At 57.9% G+C, this 23,379-nt stretch overlaps 1 protein-coding gene across 6 annotated transcripts in view; it reads right to left on the bottom strand.

The window, feature by feature from the left end:
• The window catches only part of Tsnare1 (t-SNARE domain containing 1), a 114,440-nt gene that overhangs the window by 34,984 nt on the left and 56,077 nt on the right, over nt 1–23,379 (bottom strand). For all 6 annotated transcript variants that reach the window (XM_015486531.2, XM_048802236.1, XM_048802238.1 and 3 more), the window contains 2 exons: nt 12,846–12,923; nt 12,167–12,236 (listed from right to left, as the gene is read on the bottom strand). In XM_015486531.2, coding sequence (XP_015342017.1) covers nt 12,167–12,236; nt 12,846–12,923 — 148 coding nt within the window. The remainder of the gene's footprint in view (nt 1–12,166; nt 12,237–12,845; nt 12,924–23,379) is intronic.

Here is a 23,379-nt window from a genome sequence, read left to right on the forward strand (position 1 = left end):
GCAGAGGGCGGGAGGGGCAGGGACAGCAGGCAGACAGGCAGACGGGGGAGAAACAGCAAGGTAAGCTGCGTGGGAGGCAGAGGCCACCTCCAGGACCACCCCAAACATAGACTCGCGGCTCAGAGCCGTCCAGCCCGCCACGGGCAGCTGGGCACCAGTGAGGAGGCCCGGCCAAGCTCCCTGCAACGGGCCCTCGATGCTGAGCAGAGCGTGGCTCTGGGGCCCAGGGTGAGCCTGTTGCCACCCCCAGAGCAGTGGCATGAGAGGGCCTAGGCAACCCTGGCCACAGTCCAGCTGCAGCTTTGAATGTGGCCCCAGCAGCAAATGAGACCAGTGCTCTTTGCAGGCGCTGACCCTCCCCAGTGGAGTGACACCTGGGTATACACATCCAAGTCACACCCAAGAGAGGTGGGACCCTGGCCTGGCAGAACCCAGAGAGCCCTCCTGACCCTGCGCAGAGCAGCCCAAGGCGAGGCAGCGCTGCACTCCCAGGACCCGCAGTGGTCAGGGCAGTGCAGGTCTCAGGCTCTCAAAGGCCACCCACTGGTGCTGGCACCTGACCAGGTGACACCCAGCAGGCAGTGCACCGTCCGCACCACAGGTCACGGCCACCTGTTGAGGGGTTCACTGCCCCAGCCGTGCCTCCCCTCCGCAGCCCTTCAGTGGCAGGGCGTGGCAGTCTGTGCAGGAGAGAGCTAGGGCGGGCTGAGGAGGAGCCGGGAAAGGCTGGTGACAGCAGCAGGGACGGGGGCCTTCCGGCCCCAATGACTCTGGCATGGCTGCTACCCAGCTAGGTCTTGCCTCCTGGTCCACCTCCTTCTAGAGGCTGCCCACTCACTGTGCCGACGGCCACGTGACAGAGCCTGACACTCCACCCTGGACCACTACCTCACTGCCACTCCCCACAAGGACCTCTTCAGCGAGCTTGCCAGTCCCACAGCCTGAGACCCACCTGAGCGTCCTCGTCCCATGGTCCTGCCCCCACCTGGACCTGATCTCCAGACTGTCCTCCCTAATGACCCTCGGTCCATCCGCCTGGGCATCCCACTGCTCTCACATTCGGCCTGCCCAGGATCTCCTGACTTCCCCATCTCCACCCCTGTACCCCCAGCCTTCCTGTCTCTTCAGCAAAACTCTCGGCTCCCCTGTCCCCATCCTCCATTTCCCAGTCTGGCATGCGGGGGCAACTGCACAGCCAAGACCCGCTCGGCGGTCAGAGACGGCTGGGGCAGTGAACCCTCGCCTTGGGCTGCTCTGCGCAGGGTCAGACACTCGGCGCCCCTGGGCTCCTGAAGGCCTCTTGCCCCTCACGGCCACAGCGTCCTACTCCACCCTGGCACAGTCCCTGAAGCAGAGGTGCTAAAAGCAGGTCATGTCCCAGCCCTCACACTGGCCAGCCATTCCACGTGTCAGTCTCACAAAGCCCAAGTCCCTGCACAGTGCTCCAGCCTCCCCCGGCCCTCCTATCCCGCCCTTCACGGGCCCTCCCGCCCCACCGCTGCTGATGCCCATCCGGACAATCCCCACATTGGTGCTTTGCTCGCCGTGACCCTGCAGCCCCTGGACAGCTGAGGCAACGACCCGGGCTGTGAACTGGCACTGTGGCTGCAGGGCAGTGGGCAAGACACTCGGCACAGCCCAGGGCTGGCTCCCCGGGAGGCCAGGCTGTGACTACCCACACCTGCCTCTGCCCAGCACTGACGCTCCTCTCCTCAGACTCCATCCCAAAATTGGTGGCCGCCACATCTTCATGGAGTCATCAGCACTAGAGCAAGGGCAGCTGGTTCTGGGCCGGGTCCTGTAGGTCCTCTTCCACGGGCATCTCCTCTCTGTCCCCTCACCAGTCTCCCTTACCCAAGCCGGCCACCCAAGGCCGTAGGCACAGCAGGTGCTCAGCCAGCAAACCTACACAGCAGCCGTGAAGGGGCCAGAGGGGGCGCCCCGCAGAGGACAGGCAGCCAGCTGCAGGCCCCCGAGACCAGCCAGCTTCTGGAGTCAGAGACCGACTGCAGTCACAGTGCCGGCCACCCTGCCCCCAGCGACTCAGAGAGCAGTCAGAGGAGCGCAGAGCTGTGGCTGCAGCAGAGCACGCTCCTCCCAGGCGCTCAGAGGAGAAGCTCTAGCCCCGGAGCCCTGGGGAGCCCGCCACCTACCTACACACAGAGAGGAGGGCGTGACCACACGGTCACGGGCAGACCCAGGTGGGCACGGCCAATGGGGCCAAAGAGCTCTCTCTGAAGGTCAAGGTTGCACAACTGTAGCTGGAAACGTCAGGAACAATGAGCCACATGGAGAATGAAAAGGGACGTGACCGCAGACCCAACGTGAAGGGACACGCCGTGGAGACAAGAAGGACCAACACCACTCAACAGACAGGCCTGAGGACACCGGCGGTGGCGAGACTGAAACTGCAACTGAAACACCACCAGACCCAGGTGAGACGGCTCCACCACCAGGGAACAAGCGACTCGGGGGCAGACTGCAGGAGCAGCCCCCACCACGCCAAAGCCGAGCACAGACCCTGAGAAGAGAGACAGCAGGCGCCACCGCAGAGCCCAGGACAGACCTCGGACAGACAGCACAGAAAGGAGACGGGGCCCTGCCGAGGGGGCGCTGACCGAGGGTTCAGAGGTGGCCTGACACTTCAAAGTCAGGGTATGAGCCGGGCACAAAGCCACACAAGTGATTCCAGCAGCTCAGGAGGCTGACACAGGTGGCACACAGGTTGGAGGCCAGCCTCAGCTACTTAGTGAGACCCGTCTCAAAATAAAAAGGACTGGGGATGTAGCTCAGTGGTGAACTGCCCTGGGGGTCAATCCGCAGTACAAAAGGAAAGGTCAGGCCCGTAACTGTGACTTGGACCAACCGGTTAGAAAGGAGACGGCTCACTAAGTTAGGAGGAGCCATCCTTGATGCAATCCGTCACTCACGACTGAGAGTCTAAGGAAACGAGAGCAAGAGACCCCACACTGCTCTCTCGGGAGGCCAGGACATCCATGTCCCTGCACACAGGAAATCCCGAGGGGTCCAGGGAAAAGCTCCTGGAACCAATAATGAACCTGAGGCCCCACAGGACACCAGCAGTGCACAAAAAACAGCCGTGGCCAAGAGTGGACAGTGGAATGTGGACAAAGCCACCAAAAGCAGTGTTCAGCCTCAAGGTCCCTGAGCCACTTCCAACAGAACAATGATAAACACAAGACCCACCCCTGGAAAGCCCCGAGGCACTGCCGAGAGAAGTCAACAGAAAGGCGCACTCCGGGCACACAGGGCGCCTTTAAGAGGGCCATTCTTACAGAGGTCTGCAGACGCCACGCAACCGAGTTGAAACTACAGTAGGATTTTAAAACAAAAATCGACAAGGTGATTCTGAGATGTTCACTGACACACCAAGGACCTGAGGGTCCACAGCACTGCACAGAGGAGCAAGCTGGAGGGCACCAGCCTGCCTGGCCTGAGCAGGATTGCAGCCTGGGGACCCAGCACTGGCCGGGGGACACAGCACAGCAGCACAGAGCAATCCAGGAACATGGGCACACGGTGTTCAGAAAGGCACCCACGCAGCCAATGGGCAAAGATGGCTGTCTCGACAAATGGTGCTAAAAGTGTTTTTAAAAAGTGACCCTCAACCCTTCCTGAGGGCACATGCAGGAGTGAACTCCAAATGCACCACAAGCCTAGCTATGGGCGGGAGCCATGAGCACCGCAGACACCCTGCAGGTGTCCGCAGGCTCTGCGTGGCTCCCCACGGTGGGCGCTGTGCTTGACTGGCGGCTCTGCAGTCCCAGGCCGTGCAGCACAGGCTCTCATGGGGCCACTGCTGGGCCCCAAGTCGCACCATGGTGGGGTGGCAGGTGCCCCTCAGTGCGCGATCTCTGCTCACAAAGCTGCTAGGATCCAGTCGCAGCTCCACCCCATCGCCTCTCAAGAGCCCATCTCTGACACACAGTCAGCAGAGTGCCCACCTTTGAGGGCCGTGAACAAGACCCTGGGTCCAACTGCCACCTCAGGGGACACACCACATTCAGGACATAGCTATGGTGAAGCATTCCTGATCTGCCTAACGCTGAAAGTTCCTGCTCTTCTTAAGAGATTCTTAAAATGAAGAGGCCGCCACGATGCAAGGAAACGACTCTGCACACTGGCACCGACCCGGGCTGCGCAGAGGGCGGCACGGACGCTCGGGTCCAATGCTCGGGACAAACAGCCCCGGGAATCAGAGGCACCATGTGAAGAGACGCCCCGAGGGAAGACAGAGAAGGGACTGTGCGGGGAAGACGCCCCACAGCCCTCCTCCAAAGAGATGTACACTGAGGCCACAGTCAAGTGGCACTTACAGCCCCACGGCCTAGGCCCCAGGCAGAAAGGCCAAGGCCATGAAGGGCAGACGCCCCGGCTGCACTGGTCTGCTGGGCAGGAGGGAAGGTGGCAGGGCCTTGGGGAGCTCCTTGGCGCCTCGCCAGCTTGGGCATGCTCCACTCCCAGCATCTCGCCCGGGAGGACCAGGCACACAGACCTGGAGACGCGCGCTGGCTGGAGAGGCCCCGCGGGCCCTGCGGGCTAGACAAGCAGAGTATGAGTCAGCCACACAAGAGCACCACTCAGCCATGAGAGTTGGCTCTTACCACACGTGGCCACGTGACGCAACCTCAGAAACCCCACACAGGAGACGACCCAGGCCCAGGAGGCCACGGACTTCACGGTTCCATGCACTGAGCTCAGAAGAGGCAAAGCTACTCACAGCATGGAAATCAGGCCAGTGGTCACAGGTGGGAAGGAGCCCACAGCCTCCTCCAAGTGAGGCAAGCACCCTGTACCTGCCTGGTGGAGATGCACACAGACGGCACACCCAGGGTCGGCACACCGTGGCACTGGGAGGCCCACAGAAGACGAGGGGCAAGGGGGGCTCATGGACCCCTGCCTGCCACTGGCCCCAGATCCAGGAGAGGCTGAGTGGGACAGGTGGGACAGGGCCAGTGCCCTGCAGAAGAGGCACGGTATCCCTGGAGAGCTCCAGGCAAGGCCAGGGGGCTCCTGTGTGAGAGGAGGTCCTCAGAATCCCCATAAGAAGTCCTGGGCGGTTCTAAGAACCACAGTCCTCTCCTGGAGCTGACGGACCTGCGGGATGCAAGAGCAGCCGCAGCCCCACCATGGGAACGCGCCCCGCACTTCCCCCCACCTGATGAGAGCCACCACCACACCTGACCGCCCTCAGTCGTGGAGGCTGAGGACAGAAGCAGTGACCACCAGCAAGAGCTCCTGTGAGGCACGAGGGCAGCGGCCTGGTGCTTGGAGACCACTGAAGGCCTGAGCCGCCCTCAGTGCACACACATGCCATGGGAAGCGCGGCGTCGCCCACATGGAGAGGGTGCTGCAGGGCACAGTGGGCCACAGAAGGCGGCCAGGGCAACAAAGGACACTGCTCACCACATCTGCCCCCACGGGACAACCTAACACTCTCCGGGAGACAGCACAGCACAGCCACTGGGAGCCACGGCTTCACGAGGCGCAGACCAGGGAACAGAGCTGGCCGGAAGCAGGGTGACCAGCACGCATGGAAGCAGGCAGCAACAGAGGCGGCCCCGCAGCGAGGCTGTCGGCGATCACAACACGGCTGGCAGGCCAAAGCGCCCACCACACACGTGGGCACAGCAAGGGCAAAACGGAAGATGTACAAAGGAGCCAAGGGCAACTTTGAGGGATGAAACATATGATAAATTCCTAAAATAAAAATTCTCTAGAAGGGCTTAATGAGAGTAGATGCTGCAAGAGAAAAGATCATCACTTAGAAAGCAGCAACAGACACCGTCCCAGCTGGTATCCGGGGAGAGCAAGGGAAAAAGAGGGAGAGTGAAGCCTGCAACCCAGGGACAGCGGCCACGGGAAGCAGGGTGTGATCAGTGATCCGGAGAGGAGGGAGCGCTCGGAAGCCACTGGAAGGAGAGTGACTAGACCCTCCAGATGCAAGCAAGAGCACAAACCCACAGAACCAAGACAGGCAGCACAGCAGACTAAGGAGAGCACAGAGAAAGCCCAGAAGAAAGAGCGAGAGAGGACCGGGCGGCAGCCAGGCAGAGGGCCCACTGAAAGTCAGACACAGCAGGAAACAGGAGAAGGGACAAGAGCACCAGCACTGTGGGACAACAGCAAATGGGCCAGCACGCTCACAGCTGGCACGGCCCTCAGGGAAAGCAGAGGGAGGGAAAACCTGAAAAGATGCAAATGAGATCCAACCCCAGATTCCAGAATCTTACAGGACCCTAAGCAGATCCTTACCCACCAATAAGAATGGTACGACACTCATGTGCACCATGTTCCAATGGTTCAAAATCAAGGATGGAAAGTATTGAGGCCGCCAGAGAAAAGGACACGTCACTTACCTAGAAGCACTGAGAAAGAGCCAGCTGACTTCCCATCAGAAACCACAAGCTCCCAAAGGGAACAGGAGACATTTCTAAAGGGGTCAGAGAAAAACCGGGAACCCAGAACTCAATACCCAGAACAAAACGTATTTCAAAATGAAAATGCAGAGGCCACTTTCTCCAACAGACAAGACCAGAGAGGGTGCACCACCACTGCGCCCTCACACCTGCCTTCAGTAATGGCCAGCAGGGAGCCACAGAAGATGGGCCCACACAAAACAAGGTGTCTCTGGAGGTGACCAACACCAAGGCTTAACCGAAACTCTGTGACCTGAACCCTCGGGAGGTGGCCAACCGCCGAAAGCAAGAGCAGCAGGGAGCACAGTGGCCGCACAGCACTAAGAGCAGGAGCAGGGCAGGACCAGGCACTGCAGGGCTCTCGGGCAGTGAGGCCCAGCCACGCTACATGCGAGGAGAGTGCGAGGAGACGGCGGTGAGTGGACACTGAGGCCCAAGGAAGCAGCAGCATGAACACACGATGACACACACAGCAACAAAACCGACTGACCCCTAAAAGACAGCAGGATGGCCTGGCCATGCAGCTCCGTCAGGCCCACCCTGAAAAGCAAGCTGGGGGTTCCTAGTTTTTCAACTTGCAACAAAGAAACCCCAGGAAAACCCCACTAACACCCAGGAAAGAAGTCATACAGTCCCAACAGCCCCTAGAGGGAGGAGCAGGATGAAAACCCTCTGACTGGCCCTGTAGGCCTGCACTCCTGCAGTGGACACAGCCCTTCCAGGAAATGCAAACACACACCAGTGCACCTGGTGACCACGGCCACGGCAACCAGGCGCATCCAGCACACACACACAGGCAGGGCCTCATGCCCGAGCGGGGCTCTTCCCAGGAATGTACATGGGTCCACACCAAACACCATTTGAATCCACTCAATGTGTGACCAGAGGCCAGTCCTGGACTGTGCCCCTCGTCTCTACCTGCCATGGGGCCATAACAGGCCCAGGCCCTTGGGGACGTGCAATAGGCACTCAAGAGTGAGTGAGCATTAACCCACTCCTGCCCCTGCCCTGTCTTGCCAGGCCACGTCGAGGCACTGCGGGCAGAGTAAGGGCACACAGTGGAAAGGAGGGTGTGGCGGGAGACAGCCACACCAATACCTGAGCCCTGGGGCACGCAGCTTCGGGCAAGCGCAAGATACACAGGGACGTGACAGGGGGCCACAAACGAGAGCCCAAAGATGACACCAACCATCAATCACCCAGGATGAGAGGCTTGATTTCACTGGTTTATTTACTGGTTTTTAATTGCATGCTGGACTATATGCAAATTTACTTTGTTTATAAAAATAAAGAAGACTCATTACAATCCCTCAATAAATGAGGCGCGTTTAGGAGAATCTGAAAGTGCACCATGGCTGTGGGAGGCTTCTGGGACACGGCAGCCTGCTGCCCCCAAGACATCTGGAGGACCCCAAGGCCACCTGCCGTTCTCAGGCTCACTGCGTTTGGACTTGTCCTGGCAGCCCTCCTCGTCACAAGACGAGCTTCCCCACACAGTCACTCTGCAGCAGGGAACTCCCAACTGTCCAGGCAGGACATCAGGACACAGGCGGGCAGGGACTGTGGCACTAAGGGGTAGGATAAGGAGGGAGAAAGGAGGCCAGGACACCATTCCTGCTGAGCCCTGCATGGTGTTTTGGCACTAGACCTGAGTACTCGTGTCACAGAAGAGAGACCTCAAATACAGACAGGTCACCACACCTGGCCAAGGACACTCCACCAGTCAGCCACCAGGGACAAGCCATGTCTGCTAGCTGGGACCTGCTGGAGCCCTGCAGGAGCTTTAGGAGGGCAGCTGCTGACCTTCCAGCCAGCCCCAGCTCTGGGCAGGTGGCTACCCCACGCCTTGGGCTGGGCTCCTGACGTCCCACTGCGGCTCCAAGGCACAGCTCCTCCTCCCCAGAGCCCAGAGGTCAGGCAGGACCTTCCTGCAGAAAGACACATATGGCCAACAGCACAAAAGAGGAGCTGGACATCGTGTGCCATCAGGAAAACACTAATCAGGGACAAGGAGATGCCACCTCATTCCTACCAGGAGGACCCAATCTGGAGGGCAGTGAGAAGCGGCGTCAGGAGGTGGAGAGCCCCGAACTCTGGCCTGCCAGGGGCAAGCAGGGGGCAGCTCCCTCACCACCCTGCCCTGGCTGGCCGCCGCCCCTGCAGGCACGGCCTTGCGGCTCTTCACAGCTGCACCTCAGGCCACCTGGCTGTGGGTGCCCGAGGCGCCAGGTTCGGTCTCACCTGTGAAGTGACAGAGCAGGGACGCTCCAGCCCCACCCCGGCCTCTGCCCACCCACAGCTCCCTCTACTCAGGTCCCTGCTCCTCAGCCACCTGAAATGCTCATCCCCAGCGCCCAGGGAGAGGGTGCCTATCAGACAGGCCAGGCCATGAGGTCAGCTCCTCACAGCCAGCTGGCCATCCATTCACCATAGAGACTTGGCAAAACCTGAGGTCCTTCCCTCACCTAGGAGTTTTTATGGGGGCTGTGAGCCTGATATGGGGCAAGAGAGGCCCAGACCCCCTCCAGCCAGCTCCGCTGCCATGTTCTGGGTCATTTCCCAGATCGGGGGAGGCCAACAAGAGGGCCATTTCTCCAAAAGCCCTGCACAGCTCTGACTTGGTCTTCCATGCCATCAATGTGGTCTGGCCCACGCCTAACACCTTCTCCCTGCCAGTCTCCCAGCGGGGCCCTCACAGAGTGGCAGTGGCCTCCTCTGGCTCCTCAAACTCACCCTGGTTGACGCTGCTTCAGGGCCTGTGGTGGTGTGAGAAATGGCTGTAAAATCTTTGGCTGGCCTCTCCCCAAGAAGTAGAGTTCTCATCCTTCTCTTAAAACCCAGGCAGGCTTTGACCAACAAAGAACAGGACTGACCCCTGGCAACTTCTAAGAGGGACTATGAAGGACGAGACATCTGCCTTTTTTGCTGGAGTGTTGGCAGGAGGCCTGGGCTAGCAGGAGAGGAGGTGGCCATTCGGCCACCATGCCGGCAGGGAGCCCCACTGCCTAGGGAGACCAGGCAGCTGCTCCAGGGGACAGTCCCAGCAGAGCTCAGACCTGAGACATCCCAGGTGCCAGTCCTGGGCATAAAGGAACCTACAAATGATCTAACCACCCCTGCACACACCCCACCCACCCCAGGGCTATAAATAGTCCCAGTCCGGCCCAGACAAAGGCCTCCCCACTGCTCATGCCAGACCCTGACCCACCAACTCGGAGGCCTTTCATCCCACTGTCATTGAGGTCCTGCGTGCGGTCTAGCTCCAGGGCTGCTTGACAGCTTCCCCACCCCCCCGAGCAGACTCCACATCCATGAACTCCCATCCAAGCCTCCCTGGCAGCAAGCAAGCCCGAGGACAGTCAGACACAACCCTTGCTCACTCTGCTCCCAGGCAAGGCCCTCCCCTGTCTCCATTTCCCCATGAGCCATGAGGGGGCTTAGGTCTGGACAGCCAACCCTGTTCTGAGCGAGTCTCGGGCCCCAGGTCAACTCTAGAGGGAAGGCCGACGGTTGGCCCAGTTGCTCCTGTGCCCATGACCACAGGGTACAGGAGCAATTGGGCTAAATCCCACTACAGAATCCTTCTAGGGGCACAGGGCAGCCTGAGCCGGAGTGAGCCTCCCCTCCTGGCTCTCGAGCAAGTCCCGAGTCCTGCAGGTGTGTGTGCAGGAGTGCTCAGTCACAGAGGGCCAGGGACAAGACACTCACGCAGCTCTGTGTCCTGCCTGTCTGAGCTTGGGCTGCCACGTATGGGGCTGTTAACACTGAGCCCCTCCGAGAGTCGCCGTGCACAGGCCCTGGCACTGGGGTATCTGGATCCCTTCTGATGCCCATCGGACATGCAAACCCTGGTGGGACAGTGCTGCTCACACAGAGCTGGGAGCCCAGCCTGCCAGGACCCTATCACTGCCCACTGAGCCACGGACTAGAGGCCCCTGGAGGTCACCCCCACCTCGGCTACCCTGACTGCACACGACAGAACAGGGGTGAGTGGAAGACACCACTGTGAACTCGTGTGGAAATCGGGGAAGCTGGCCCACAGAAAGGAGCTGGAAAGCCTGGAAGCAGGACCCTCTGCCACACACCAGGAGGGTGCTGGCCCACAAGTCCCCTCCACCCTTCTGTGAACCAGGAAGCCCCCTGGTGGACTTTATGAGCAGAATCACCCAAGGTCCACCAACCAGGATGGGCAGGGGGTCAGGGCAAGGTCAGCAGAGAGGGAGGAAGGCAGCCCACAGCCAGTGCTGTGCCCACGACAGGCACAGAGCAGTCAGGTCATGGGGGCTCTGGAAGGCAGGTGGACAGGTCTGTGGCAGAGGAGCAGAGACACCAAGGTACGCTTCTGGCCCCAGAGCCAAGGTGGGTGCTGCTGCTGGGGCTGAGGTCACTGCGGGCCAGGCCCTGCGTCAGGCCACCTGCCCACTCTGCGGACAGCCCTCTCCTCTCCAAGGCCCACGTTTGGGGATAATGTCTTCACTAACCAGGCAGGTAGCCCAAGATACGTAAGTGAAGGCCACCTGGACACTCCCACCTTCTGGTCCCAGGGATACTCAGGAGACAGGCAGTGACACAGGGTTAAACACAATGATGTCACTGGGAATTGTTCCTAGTAACTGGCCACATTACGAGTCACACGCATCCAACAGCATCCACAGCCCCCACCACGAGCACATCTTCAAAGTCCCTGATGAGATGCAGGCACACCACTCACCCCAAGTGCAAAACACTGCTTCCAGAACGCTCGCTACTTAAACCCAACTCTGGTGTTGGCCTGAGGATATGAGGAAAGGCGCCAGAGGCACCACGTGTCACAGTGGCTCCTCAGATACTCTGAAGGTCCACGCTTCCTGGAATGGGCAACCAAAGCCTCTCTCACAACCAGAAACAAGGACTTCATTTTTACCAAGATCAAAAACGGATAGCAGGCGATGTCTGCCAAGGTCCGCTGGTGCCAGGAACACAGGGCACCTGCACGCACGGCCACTCCCTGGAGTGAGGACGGGGATGTCCCACGCCCTCACCCACAGCTCTGTGCAGGAGACACAGCAGGCGCACAGACGGACCGAGGACCAGGCCCTCATCGTGGTAGGTCCAGAGAGCAGCTCTGCTGACCGGGGATGAAGCAGTCCGCATCCCTGCAGGCCAGAACCAGGACAGGTCCAGACTAGCTGGGGTGGCACTGCTCGTGCTGCCTGGAGAGCAGGGCCCCAGCCTGCAGGTCCCCAGAGCCCTGCAAGCCCACAAACCTGCCCAGCAGCCCAGGTGGAAGGAGCCTGCCCTTCTCCTCCCCGCCCACCAGGTCCTGGCTTAGCAGACAGCACCACCCGTGCCTCTCTTCTGGGGCTCAGACCTCATCCCAGCCCAGTCCTGCCCAGGGGAGGCTGACAGTGACTCTCTATGGAAGCCCAGTGGGACTCCCACAGGTGCAGAATCAAAACCAGGGGTCCCCACTCCAGCCCAGCCTGTGTGTCCACAGGTGTGCACATATGTGCAGGCCTGTCAGTGAGCTTGGGGCACTGCAAAGACCCCCTGGAGCATGCTGGTGACACGGAGCGTGTGCGAGCTGGCACGCACACCACCTGAGCACAGGTGTGTGTCTCAGCAGCGTCCACTCCACCTAGACGCCCACCGGGGGAGGGTGCTCACGTCTCAGGAGAGGCAGTTTAGGGTGAAGCTGCATGTGTGCGGCACCATGCACAGGCGCAGGGATGGCAGTTGCCACTCACAGGCTATCCCGAAGCTCCTGTGTGTCACTCGGTGTCCCCAAGGACCGGAGGCTCCTCTCCAAGGAGGTCACTGTCCAACAAAAGATGGGAAAGGCACAAGGATTAGAAGGACCCTCCCCAACCCATTGCCCTCTGCGTGGCCATAGTGGAAACTGGGCCCTGCATCAGAGACAGCCAGACCACTATGTGACCTGACACCAGGGCACAGCAGCCTCCTACAGGCTGGGTCCACCCCTCCTAGCAGAGGCCTACCCAACCCCCACAGGACCTTCTCCCCTATTGTGCCGGAGCAGGCCCAGGCCCAGGTACAGTCCACCCAGAGCAAGCCCACCTGGGCCTGGGGAAGGCCTGTCCCTCTCCCAGGGATGTATGGGGTGTGGCTCTTGCTCCCCATCCTAGCCTCAGTGATCTCTGTTCCACCAGCCCTGCCATCGGGGTTCACTCCTTCCTCCCAGGGATCCCTACAGCCACAGAGCCAGTGAGAAGAGCCAGGGCGGGACAGGATCGAGGAGGAGAAGAGCTGACTGGACATGCAAGCAGCCCCCAGCTGCCCCCAAGAACCTGGGACTGTGGAAGGCAGGACAGTAGGGGCAGGGCAAGGTCAGGTACCAGCTAGCCTCCGATGTCACCTCAGTGACCCAGAGCAGCCAGGAGAGAGGGGGCAGGCAGATGGACATACCATTGGAGTGGATTTGGAAGACACTGGCTGAGGTCTCCTGGCTCAGCTCCTGGAGGTCACGAGGAACAACCTGTGTGGCTAGAGGAAGACAGGAGAAGAGGAGGCACAAGATGACCATGCTGCCTGTATGACCGGCACCTCCAGCCTCTCCAGGTGGTTCCCAGAGGAGGAAGCCAGAGGCCCAGCTGCCCTGCACGCCACCCCTCCTGCCTTCCAGCTCTGCTTCCACAGGCAAAGGGTCAGGACAAATACCACCCCTGCCCTCCCAGTACCCAAGCTGGAGGGAGAGGCGGCTCCTCAAGGAGAGGGGACGTGGAGGCTCCGCACCCCAGCAGTAGCCTCCTGGGCACGCACATAAGGACTCCCATTCACACAAGACTCACACAAGAAGGCTCAGAGCAGCGCTGCTAGGTGGGAAGGAGGAGACTTCCCGCATGCCGTCAGGCCACCAGCAAGGACAAAGACGGGGCCCAGCTACACTGCAGAGTACTGCTCCACTGCTCAGCAGTAAGAGGAACGAGTCCTCCAAACACCAGGCTGGGGACAGATGCCACCAAATGTGTGATCCCATTCACACCACACATGCAGAGGTGGCAGCCCACAGAGATGGAGACGGTGGCTGCCAGCAGTCTGGGAGGGGGCGGTGACGCTAGCACAGGCCCAGCTGCCCCGGTGGATGGACACGCTCTGCAGTGGGAAGGTGGAGATGGCCACACAACCCTGTGACCGCACCAAGGGTCCGTGACTAGCATACTTTAAGAGTCCATCATAGGCTTTGTGCTAAGCACTTTTATCTCAATGTAACAAAACCACAGAAATCGACGTGGGGAAACTCCAAGTGCTGGGGAAGACAGTGTCCAGATGCGCACTGCTGGGTGACTGTGCAATGTGCAGCCATGCAACGAAGGTCTCGGCCACAGACACCAGGACACCTGCTGCCCTGCGGCCAGCCATCACACTCTGGACACCTACACAGAGAAACAAAGCCGAGGCCGCAGGAACCCTGGGTAAGAGAGTCCGTGGCAGCTATTCCTAAGAGCCCACCCTGGAAGGTGCAAGTGCAGGGGATGCAGGAGACTGGCAGGCACGTGTGCCCTGCCTGCGGGGGCGCCCTGGGCGTGACACTGTGCCAGGCGTCAGAGTGCACGGTCAGATCTCCAACAGAGAAAAGCAGTCTATGGTGGCTGGGGCTACGCTGGGCTGGGCTGGGGCAGGGCAGTAGGGACTTGCTGAGTAGGGGAGGCCCCGTGCCTGGACAGGGCTGTGGGCAACACAGTGCAGGCATCTGCCAAAAGGCCCAGAATAGTACCATTTGGTTGCCTGCAGTTCACGCACTTAAAGTTCACCTCAAAAGGAAAGGAGAGGCAGTAACCAGGAAGTGAAAGGAGACCCAAGGGCTTCGGCTGCTCCAAAGGGCTCAGAGGCACGAGGAGGGCCAGCTGGGATGGCAGCAGGTGGGATCTAGGCAGTGGTGCACCCATGGTCACACTGCAACCCTTTCCACCTTCTCTGCGCTCACAAGTCTCCAAGATAAAACACTTAAGACTGAAGGACACGGAGCGAGGTCTGCCAGGGCATGTGGGGCAGGAGACACCAGGATGCCAATGGGTTGCTGTGGTTCAACTATGAGGTATCCACTCAAGCTCCTGTGTTGACATAGCAGGGGAAATAATGAATCACAAGAGCGATAACCCCATCAGCGGATTAATTCACTTGATGGATTAATAATGGGGCATGGCTGGGAAAAGTAGGCCACCAGGGGGTGTATCCTTGGGGATCATATCTTGTCCTCTGACTACTCCTTCCTTCAGCGACCATGATGTGAGCAATTTCCCTCCACAGTGCACTTCACCATGATGCTCCCCACCTCACCTGGGGATCCGAGCGATGGACTTGGCTAGCCATGGGAACCTCTGAAACTGTAAGCCAAATAAACCTCTCCTCCTCTAAACTGTCCTTGTATTCTGTTCACAGCAATGGAAAGCTGACTAACACAGAAACTGGTACCAGGAGTAGGGTCACTGCAGTGACTAACATGACCATATGGTTCAGAAGCCTTTGGAACTTGTTCATAGGAGGAGTTTGGAAAAGATTAGAGATGCAGGCTGGAGAAAGCTCTGAATGTTGTGAGCAGAGCTTAAAGTGCTTCTGGTGGGAGCCCAGAGGACCAGAACCCCAATAGGAACGCAGACAGTAAGAACTACGCTCATGGAGTTGCAGAGGGGAATGAGGATTCCATTGGGAACTAGACTAGAGATGTTCATGTTACATTCTGGCAAAAAAAGTTGTCTCCGTTTTGTCCTGAGAGTTTGTGTAAGGCTGAACTTACAGTTGGTGGACTCACTAATCTGGTGGAAGGAAACTTAGGCAGCATTAAAATTAAAACCACAGCTTTGAGGCAGTGGCTCGGATGTTGCCAGCAGCTTTTAGCCAGGTTTACTAGAAGAATCAAGAGCACAAGGCAGAAAGAAAAGATCTGAAAAACTTGCAGTTTGGCCAAAGGAACACGTAATATTAGGGCTCAGGAAGATGTGGGTGTTGAAGAGATGACTGCCACTAAAGAGAAACTAAGTACTTTGCCTAGAGACAATAGGACAATGCTGTGAGGCCATCTCAGGAACTAGAACACCACGCCCATGGCAGGTTCAAGGGTGCAGAAGTGAAAGAGATCACAAAGGCACCCTGCTTTCACAGGGGACCTAGAAAGCTGTTTCCCCAGGATTCATTTCACGGGGTTTGGCTGCCCAGGCACTCCCAGGACACTGTAGCCATGGTCCAAGGGAACCCAGCTACTGCTTAACCTGGCAGCAGATTTTGGCATCATCCATGTGGAGCTGGTTCTGCAGCAATGCACAATGCTGGAGGTGGAAGCCCAGAGGCTTCCCCTGGACTTCAAAGGAAAGCCTGAGAGGACAAGGGCAGCAGGGTCAGAATCCCTGCCGCTGGCCCTGAGAGGACCATGTGCAAAGCCAGGACAATGAAGCACAAACTGTAGTGGAGACCCCCAGGAGATCCCCAGGAGACCCCCCCAGGAGACGCCCCAGGAGACCCCCAGGAGACGCCCCAGGAGACCCCCAGGAGATGACCCAGGAGACCCCCAGGAGATGACCCAGGAGACCCCCATGAGATCCCCCAGGAGACCCCCAGGATACCCCCAGGAGACCCCCAGGAGATCCAATAACATGCAACACCTGCCAAGGAAGGCTCTGGCTGTGGTCAGAACAGGCCTAGAGAAGCCACGTGGGTAAGAAAGGCCACGGAGGCGGCTGCCCAACCCTGCGGAGAGGAGATCTCACCACTGGGTGCTCCAGAAGTCAGACAGGAAGCTACAGCACTTTTTTACCTAACTGGGTTTCGATCTTCTTTCGGTCCCAGCGTTCTTTGTAGGCCTCTAAGCCTTCCTTTTGGAACTGGAATATTTATCCTAGGCCAATGTATATTGGATATATGTAATTTGCTTTTGATTTTTACACTGGCTCACAAGCAAGCGTTTACCTTGAGTCTCAGAGGAGACCTTGGACTTTTGCTGGAAATATAGACTATGGGGACTCTTGGAGATGGACTAAGTGTACTTTGCACTGTGAGATGGACATGAGCTTTGGGGGGCCAGGGTGGAATGCTATGGTTTGGATGTGAGATGTCCCCCTGAAGCTCCTGTATTAATTCAGGAAGTAAAATGGTGAGATTAAATTAGCGCTGTAACTTAGTGGACTAATAATGTGAATGGATTACTGGGCGTTGACCACAGGCAGGTGGGGTGTGCCTGGAAGAGGATGTGCCCTAGAGGGATATATCTTATCCTCCTGGCTCCTCTTCTGTCTCTCTGCTTCCCAGCCGCCAAGAGCTGAGCAGCTTCCCTTTGACACTCCCTTCTGCCATAATGTCCTGCCTCACCTCAGGCCAGAGCAATGCAGTTGGCTGACTTCGGAAACCCAGAGCCAAAGCAAACTTTTCCTCCTCTAAGTTGTCCTTGATAGCTGTTCCTGGTTACAGCAATGAACAGCTGGTTAGCACAGGGAACACCCAAAGGTCTGCGCTCTCTGAGCCAGCCTACGAGCCTAGAACAAAGTACCCCCTCCTGGGCTTGACGAGGTTTCTCCCTAGGCCACAGGCCCAAGCCCACTCCACAGAGTCACAGGGCTGGCTGGACCACGGCAGGGTCGGCCCTGCCTCTCTAGAATGAGCACACCCTGCTGAGGCACCAGCTCCTAGGCTCACAGGCCTGCCACGTCCCTCCCCTGCCAAGCCCCCAGGTCCAGCTGCTGTACTCAGCACAGCCTGGAAGCACAGAGAGACTACTCCACTCATGTCGCTGGCCTGAGAAACAGCGTCTGACAACCCTGCACACACCACTGCTGCACCTGCAAGGCGCTGGAGCCCCGAGATGCCTTCACCAAGCCCAGGTTCGGGATGGACACAGCCAGGGCAGCAAAGAAAGGGACAGGACAGGATGAGCTGTGCCCATGGTGGAGGAGGGACCACCACTCTCCAGCAGAAGCCCACAGAAGGAGCCCAACGACCAGAGTGCCACTCTCCCCACTTACAGATAAAGAGACCCAGGGCAGAGGCAGGAGACCCACCCAAGGCCACACCACCCACCCAAGGTCACACCACCAGAAAGGGTGTCTGACCTCGGGAAGGAAAATGTCAACCATCCAGTCCTGGGGGCTGCCCTTGCCCCTTCCAAATTACCTGTTGGAGGCTTTCAGCCAAAGTATTGTGCATGAACTACCATAGTCACGTGGGCAGGCTCCAAGGCCCAAGGTGGCTGTCCATTCTGCAGGATTCAATTCAGGGCTGGAGGAGGAGGGGTGGCCAGAGCTGCTGTACAAAGAGCACCTGTCCTGGGAGGAGGCAGGACCCCAGCGATCAGGCATCCTCCTCACTGCCACCCCTCAGCCAACTCATGAGGCAACACTGCAGGGCACGGTTCACTGCTAAGGAACCTCTGGTGTTATGGTTCGGATGTGAGACGTCCCTCAAAAGTTCATGTGTGAGAAAACGCAAGAAAGTTCAGAGGATACATAATTAGGTTATGAGAGCCTTAACGGATCAGTAAATTAATCCCCTGGTGGGGATTAATTGATTGGTAACTGAAAGCAGGTGGGACGTGGCTAGAGGAGGTGGACATTGGGGTGTGGCTTTGGGGTATATATTTGGTACCTGGCAAGTGAAGACTTCTCTCTTTGCTTCCTGATCATCATGTGAGCTGCTTCCCTCTGTTATATTCCTCCACCATGATGTTCTGCCTCACCTCAAGCCCAAGGAATAAAGCCCGCTATCCATGGACTGAGACCTCTGAATGAGCCCCCCAAATAAACCTTCCCTCTTCTATAATAGTTCTGGTCAGATCTGTTAATCACAGCAGTGAAAAAGCTGAGTAGAACAGAAATTGATGCTGTGACTAACCTGACTGTATGGTTCAGAAACTTTTGGAGCTTTCTGGAATTGGTGGGAGGAATTTTGAGATGCTTAGCAGTACAAGCTGGAAATGGTTTAGAAGTGGTAAGTGGAACTTAATGGCCAATTGTGGGGGGAGCTCAGAAGACCAGAACAGCAGGAGTACCATGGATAATGAAGACAGGACTCAAAGAGGTTTCGAGGAAAAGAAGGACACTACTTATGTCACGTTCTGACTGGGAAGTTGTCTGCATTTTGCCTGTGTCTTGAGACATTCTGTGAGACTGATTTTAAAAACAGTGGACTTTTTAATCCGGCAGAGGAAATTTCTAGAGAACATAGCATTCAGGAGGTAGCATAAGATATTGTTGGAGGCTTTTAGCCAAATTATTGTGATAATTAGGACACTTGAAAAAAACTTGAAGGTGAGGGTAAAACTGGGACTAAGTAAGTTGCAGTTTTTAAAACATTACTACCACTAAAGAAATGCTAAAGACTTTGCCCAGAGACAAGGAGAAAGATGGCCTCAGGGCATCTCAGGAGCTGACAAGACCATACACTTCTCAGATTCAAGGAGGTAAAACCAAAAATTCTCTTGAGAAGTGACCAGTGGGGTACCCTTGAGAAAATGCAAGAAGGTTTAGAGGACAAATAATTGGGTTATGAGAGCATTAAACCAATCAGTGACTTAATCCCCTGGAGGGGATGAATTGAGGGTGACTGAAGGCAGCCAGGGTATGGCTGGAGGAGGTGGGCATTGGGGCATGGCTTTGGGTATATATTTTGTTATCTGGTGAGTGGAATCTCTCTTTGCTTCCTGATAATCATGTGAGCTGCTTCCCTCTGCCATATTCTTGCACTGTGATGTTCTGCCTCACCTCAAGCCCCAAGGAATGGAGCCAGCTGTCCATGGACTGTGACCTCTGAGATCATGGAATCATTTCCTCCTCTATAATTGTTCAGATCAGATCTGTTAGTCACAGCAGAAAAAAAAAAAACTGACTAAAACACCAGGGATCAGAGCAGGGACGCACGATTCACCATGGCCACCCCACTATCCCTGATCTGGGAGCCCTCCAGGCCGCCTCCCACCCTGCCTGCCAGCAGACCCAGTGCAGTACACCCACACCACTCATGCTGCACACCTGCAGGCCTGGACAGGTCTTTGCAGGCGATGGATAAATGTCTCTTACGACTACAGTGGCCATGCTGGCCACCAGGTCCAACCTGCATCAGAAGTAGAGTCAGACACAGGAAGAGCCACAGCAGGACCGAAGGGCGAGGGGGGCTGTTCCCCAGCTGAGCCAGTAGTCCCAGGTGGCAGTCCTAGCAGGGGTCCAGTGCCCCAGCCCAGTTTCCTCCCCAGCAGGGTGGGAGAGGTAGCAACCCTTCCACACCACAAAGCCAGGGAGATTACCTGGTAGCCCTGACATTTCCTTCCGATGTATCCCTGGGCTGTGCCACTCTGCCTGGGTCTCCTCAAACCCCACCTTCACTTTGGCCCAGGCCAAAGTCCACACAGCCCTTCTGGTCAAGGCTGACCGTGCCTTCTCCTGGTGGTCAAAGTCAGCTCCAGGCCCTGTGCTGTGGTCAGCCTCCAGGAGATGAGGACTTACTATGGAGGACAGGGAGCCTGAGAAGCCTGACAAGACCTGCCTTCCAGATGGGCCAGTTCTCACTAGCACCTCCTGGTTGAGGACAGTTCCTTGTGCCCTTACCCTCACAAGCCCTCCTGAGCCCCCTCATCCAGAGACGCCTGCCCCCTTCCGCTCATGACTGCCTGCCTCTGCTGCCTCAAGGAAGCCTCACTCCTCTGTATTGGTTCACTGCGGCTCCAGCTCCCTCCCACCCAGCTTGGTCAGTCCTGGCCACCCCTGTGGCCGACATAGCACCAACATGTGCAGGTGGCAGCCGAGGCAGAACAGAGGGCAGCTGAAGAGTGCAGTAGGAGGAGTGACCGCTGACCAGTAAGGAAACATGGAGAGGAAACACTCACGGTCCCCACCTGCCAAGGCAGGGCACTTGGGGCAGAACTGTAGCAAGATCACTGGGGCAGTAGAAGCTGCCTCCTGGCCTCCAAGACAAGCCCTCAGTGGCTGTGAGTGTGCTGTGGTGAGGCGTGCAGGGGCAGCCCCACAGCCGATGGCAGTGCTCTAGGAGGCAGGACTCCACCACACGCCACTGCCACACACACCCCCTTGGGGAGGCCCCTCCAAGCCTGAGATCTCCTCCCAAACCCAGCCTGCCATCCACAGGCTTGGGTTCTGGGACCTGTCACGGGGGCTCTCACAGCCTCAAGTTCTCAGCTGTGGAAGGGGGATATCATGACAGTTTTCCTACACAGAGACATGGAGCGCAGACAACAGCCACTCCCATTTTTTATTGTCTGCAAAAAGAAACCAAGGAGCTCTTTGGCTCCAAGCACCCTTGCTCTCCACAAGACCCAAGTTGAGGTGACATGGCAGTTTATGCCGGAGGGGACAGACCCTCCCCAGGCTACAGGGCAGCATCCATCCCCACCCTTTTCTTTTTCTGAAGGCCATGGCTGGGACAGCGTCTTCCAGCAAGTGTTGCGGCTCACTAGCTCGGCCCTGGCCCACACAAGTCCTGCCCCGACACAGTACCTGGTGCTGGCACTGCTGCTGCCACAGGAGCACATCTTCCAGGCACACAGCCCTGCATGCAGTGGCTGGGCGGGCTGCAGATGCTGCCTCTAGGCAACCAGGGAGACAGCAACAAGGCTCCATAGCCACAGGGCTGGATCAGCACTCCCCACAAGGGCCAGAGGCCGGCCTTCATCGGGCAGAGCTTGGCACCGAGGGCAGACACCATCTGCCTCGTTATCAGAGGTGTCCATGTGGTGGAAGGACACTGAGCCCAGGGCTGGGGGGTGGGGGGTGGCCTGCATCCAGAAAGCTGAGCTGAGAGCCCAGGGGCCAGCCTGGCTACACCCAGGAGCACACGGCTCTTGGGGCTCTCTAAGTTCTGTGCAGCCGCCCGGTCACTGCAGAGCCCTGGTGGCCCAGCAAGCTGGAGGTCGTGGACCCGTTCAGTGTGTCCTGGCTGGCATAGGTGTGCAACCCAGCTCTGGTCCAGGGTCCAAGCTGCCAAGGCCTGATGCAGAACACAGGTGTGGGCAGCCCAGGAGGCCCTGCCCCCAGAGGGGAGCACAGGCATCTGGGCACACAGCAGAAGCACTGGGTTACTTCTGACCCTGCTGGGGGACCCGGAGAATGAGATCACAGGGAAAACAGGAGGGCCGGGCTGCAGAGCCAAGGCAGGGTTGCCAGCTGGCACCCCGGGGTGCAGTCATCACAGGAGGGGAGAGATGTGTGTTGATGATGAAGATGGAGGCCCGAAGGCCCAGACACAGAGCAAAGACAGCTACAGCGTCCATCCCAGGATTGGCTCTTTGCCCTCCACCAAAATCTGGGGAGGGCACCTGTGCAGAGTCCCCATCTCAGCAGACAAGAGCAACACCACAGGGAACACTGGCAGAGACCGCCTGGCCATGCAAGCTAGGGCACTGTGGGCCATCTCTCTGAAATCCTGGGCATGTAGCCACATAGCTGTGGGCATTTCCCAGCCTCCCTTGCAATCAAAGAGGTTGACTCTCGCTCCCCATGACCCACCACCCCAGAATTTGAGAAGTGAAGTGTGCGAGCTCTCTCTCACACGCTTAAAAGAAACAGCTACCCGACGGCTGCCTCTCACTCAGTCCTCCTGTCCTGGCTGGGATGCCGTGGGGTGCAACTCTGCTGTGACCACGCAGATGAAGGACAGCACCCTTGGGGAGAGGGCGCACACTGCCCACCTGGCCTGGCTGGACGGCGGTACAGGAGCGACACGTGCCCCATCTCCTGTGGGTCTCTGCCTCAACAGCACAGATGCCCTTCACCCAACACACGCACGTCAGCATTCACTAAGAGAGGATGTGCTGTGGAGTTACCTCCTCAGCACACAAAGTGTGCAAGGGCAGAGGAAAATATGCTAGTCCTCCTCTCCGCCCCTTGCCCTCCCAGGTCACACAGCCATAGGTGGCCACTCTCTGATGTGACAAAGGAGCCACACAATTCCCACCTCAGCCGCTCTCATTCGGGGCAGAGGACAGTTTAGGGCTGATGGAGAAAAGGGGGCCAGCCCAGACCCCCCAGACTGAAGCCACTCGAGACTGCAGAGCACAGGGAGGCAGGGGAAGCTGCAGTGGGTCAGAGAAGTGGCACCCACCCTGAGCAGCACTCACTACTCCTGCACAGGGGCAGGGGAGAGAGACAGAAGGGCAATGCAGGGGGCAAACACCAAGGCGGCAGATGCAAACAGAAACACACAGCATCACACTAAAGATGAAGGAGCCAACGTGCCCGGCCAGGCCCGAGCCGCCAGCCGGGGCAGAGAGCTGGCATGAACTATATTGCGATTGAATACCATTATACATCCAGTTCCTCGGCCGCCACAGCCACATGTGCACACAGCACAACACTCCCGCTACCTCCAGAGGCTCTGGCGGACAGCACGTCTCAACCACTGCAATCAGAAAACAGAGACTGTCCAATCAGAGGAAGGGAAGACTCCACTGTACAACTACTCCAAAGCCCTGCTGTTGATACGCAAGATCACGTCGTCTAAAGCTCTCGCATGGAGCCAGAGCAGCTGCACTCCTCCCAGGTAGAGCCAAAGGCAGGACACCTGCAACCTGGAGAAGAGACAAAACAGACCCAAACACACGGGAACCGCATCCCCCCGCCCCAGAAACACAGGTGCACAAACTGACAACTGCAAGAAGGAACCTCAACCCACAGCAGAGTCCCGAGTCGACCCCCAACCCTGCACCCCCAGTCAACAGTTGTGGACAAAAAAATGGGCAAGGACTCAGGTGAGGAGAACACGCCTCTGAGTGCAACCTGAGCGCACATGGGGGGTGCCCTGTTGCACAAGTCAGCGCACCTGGAGGATGCGCCGAGGTGGACACACAGACAGCAAGGCCACAGACATATCTGTGAGAGTGGACATCATGAAAAATACATTCTCTGAACACAACAGAATTAACTAGAGATCAGCAGCAAAAAGAAATCTGCCAGCATACATCATTACTTCACATTAAACAGCACACATCTAAATGAACGCCACGTAGAAT

The sequence above is a fragment of the Marmota marmota genome, unplaced genomic scaffold, assembly GCF_001458135.2.
Source record: "Marmota marmota marmota unplaced genomic scaffold, marMar, whole genome shotgun sequence".
Classification (NCBI taxonomy): domain Eukaryota; kingdom Metazoa; phylum Chordata; class Mammalia; order Rodentia; family Sciuridae; genus Marmota; species Marmota marmota.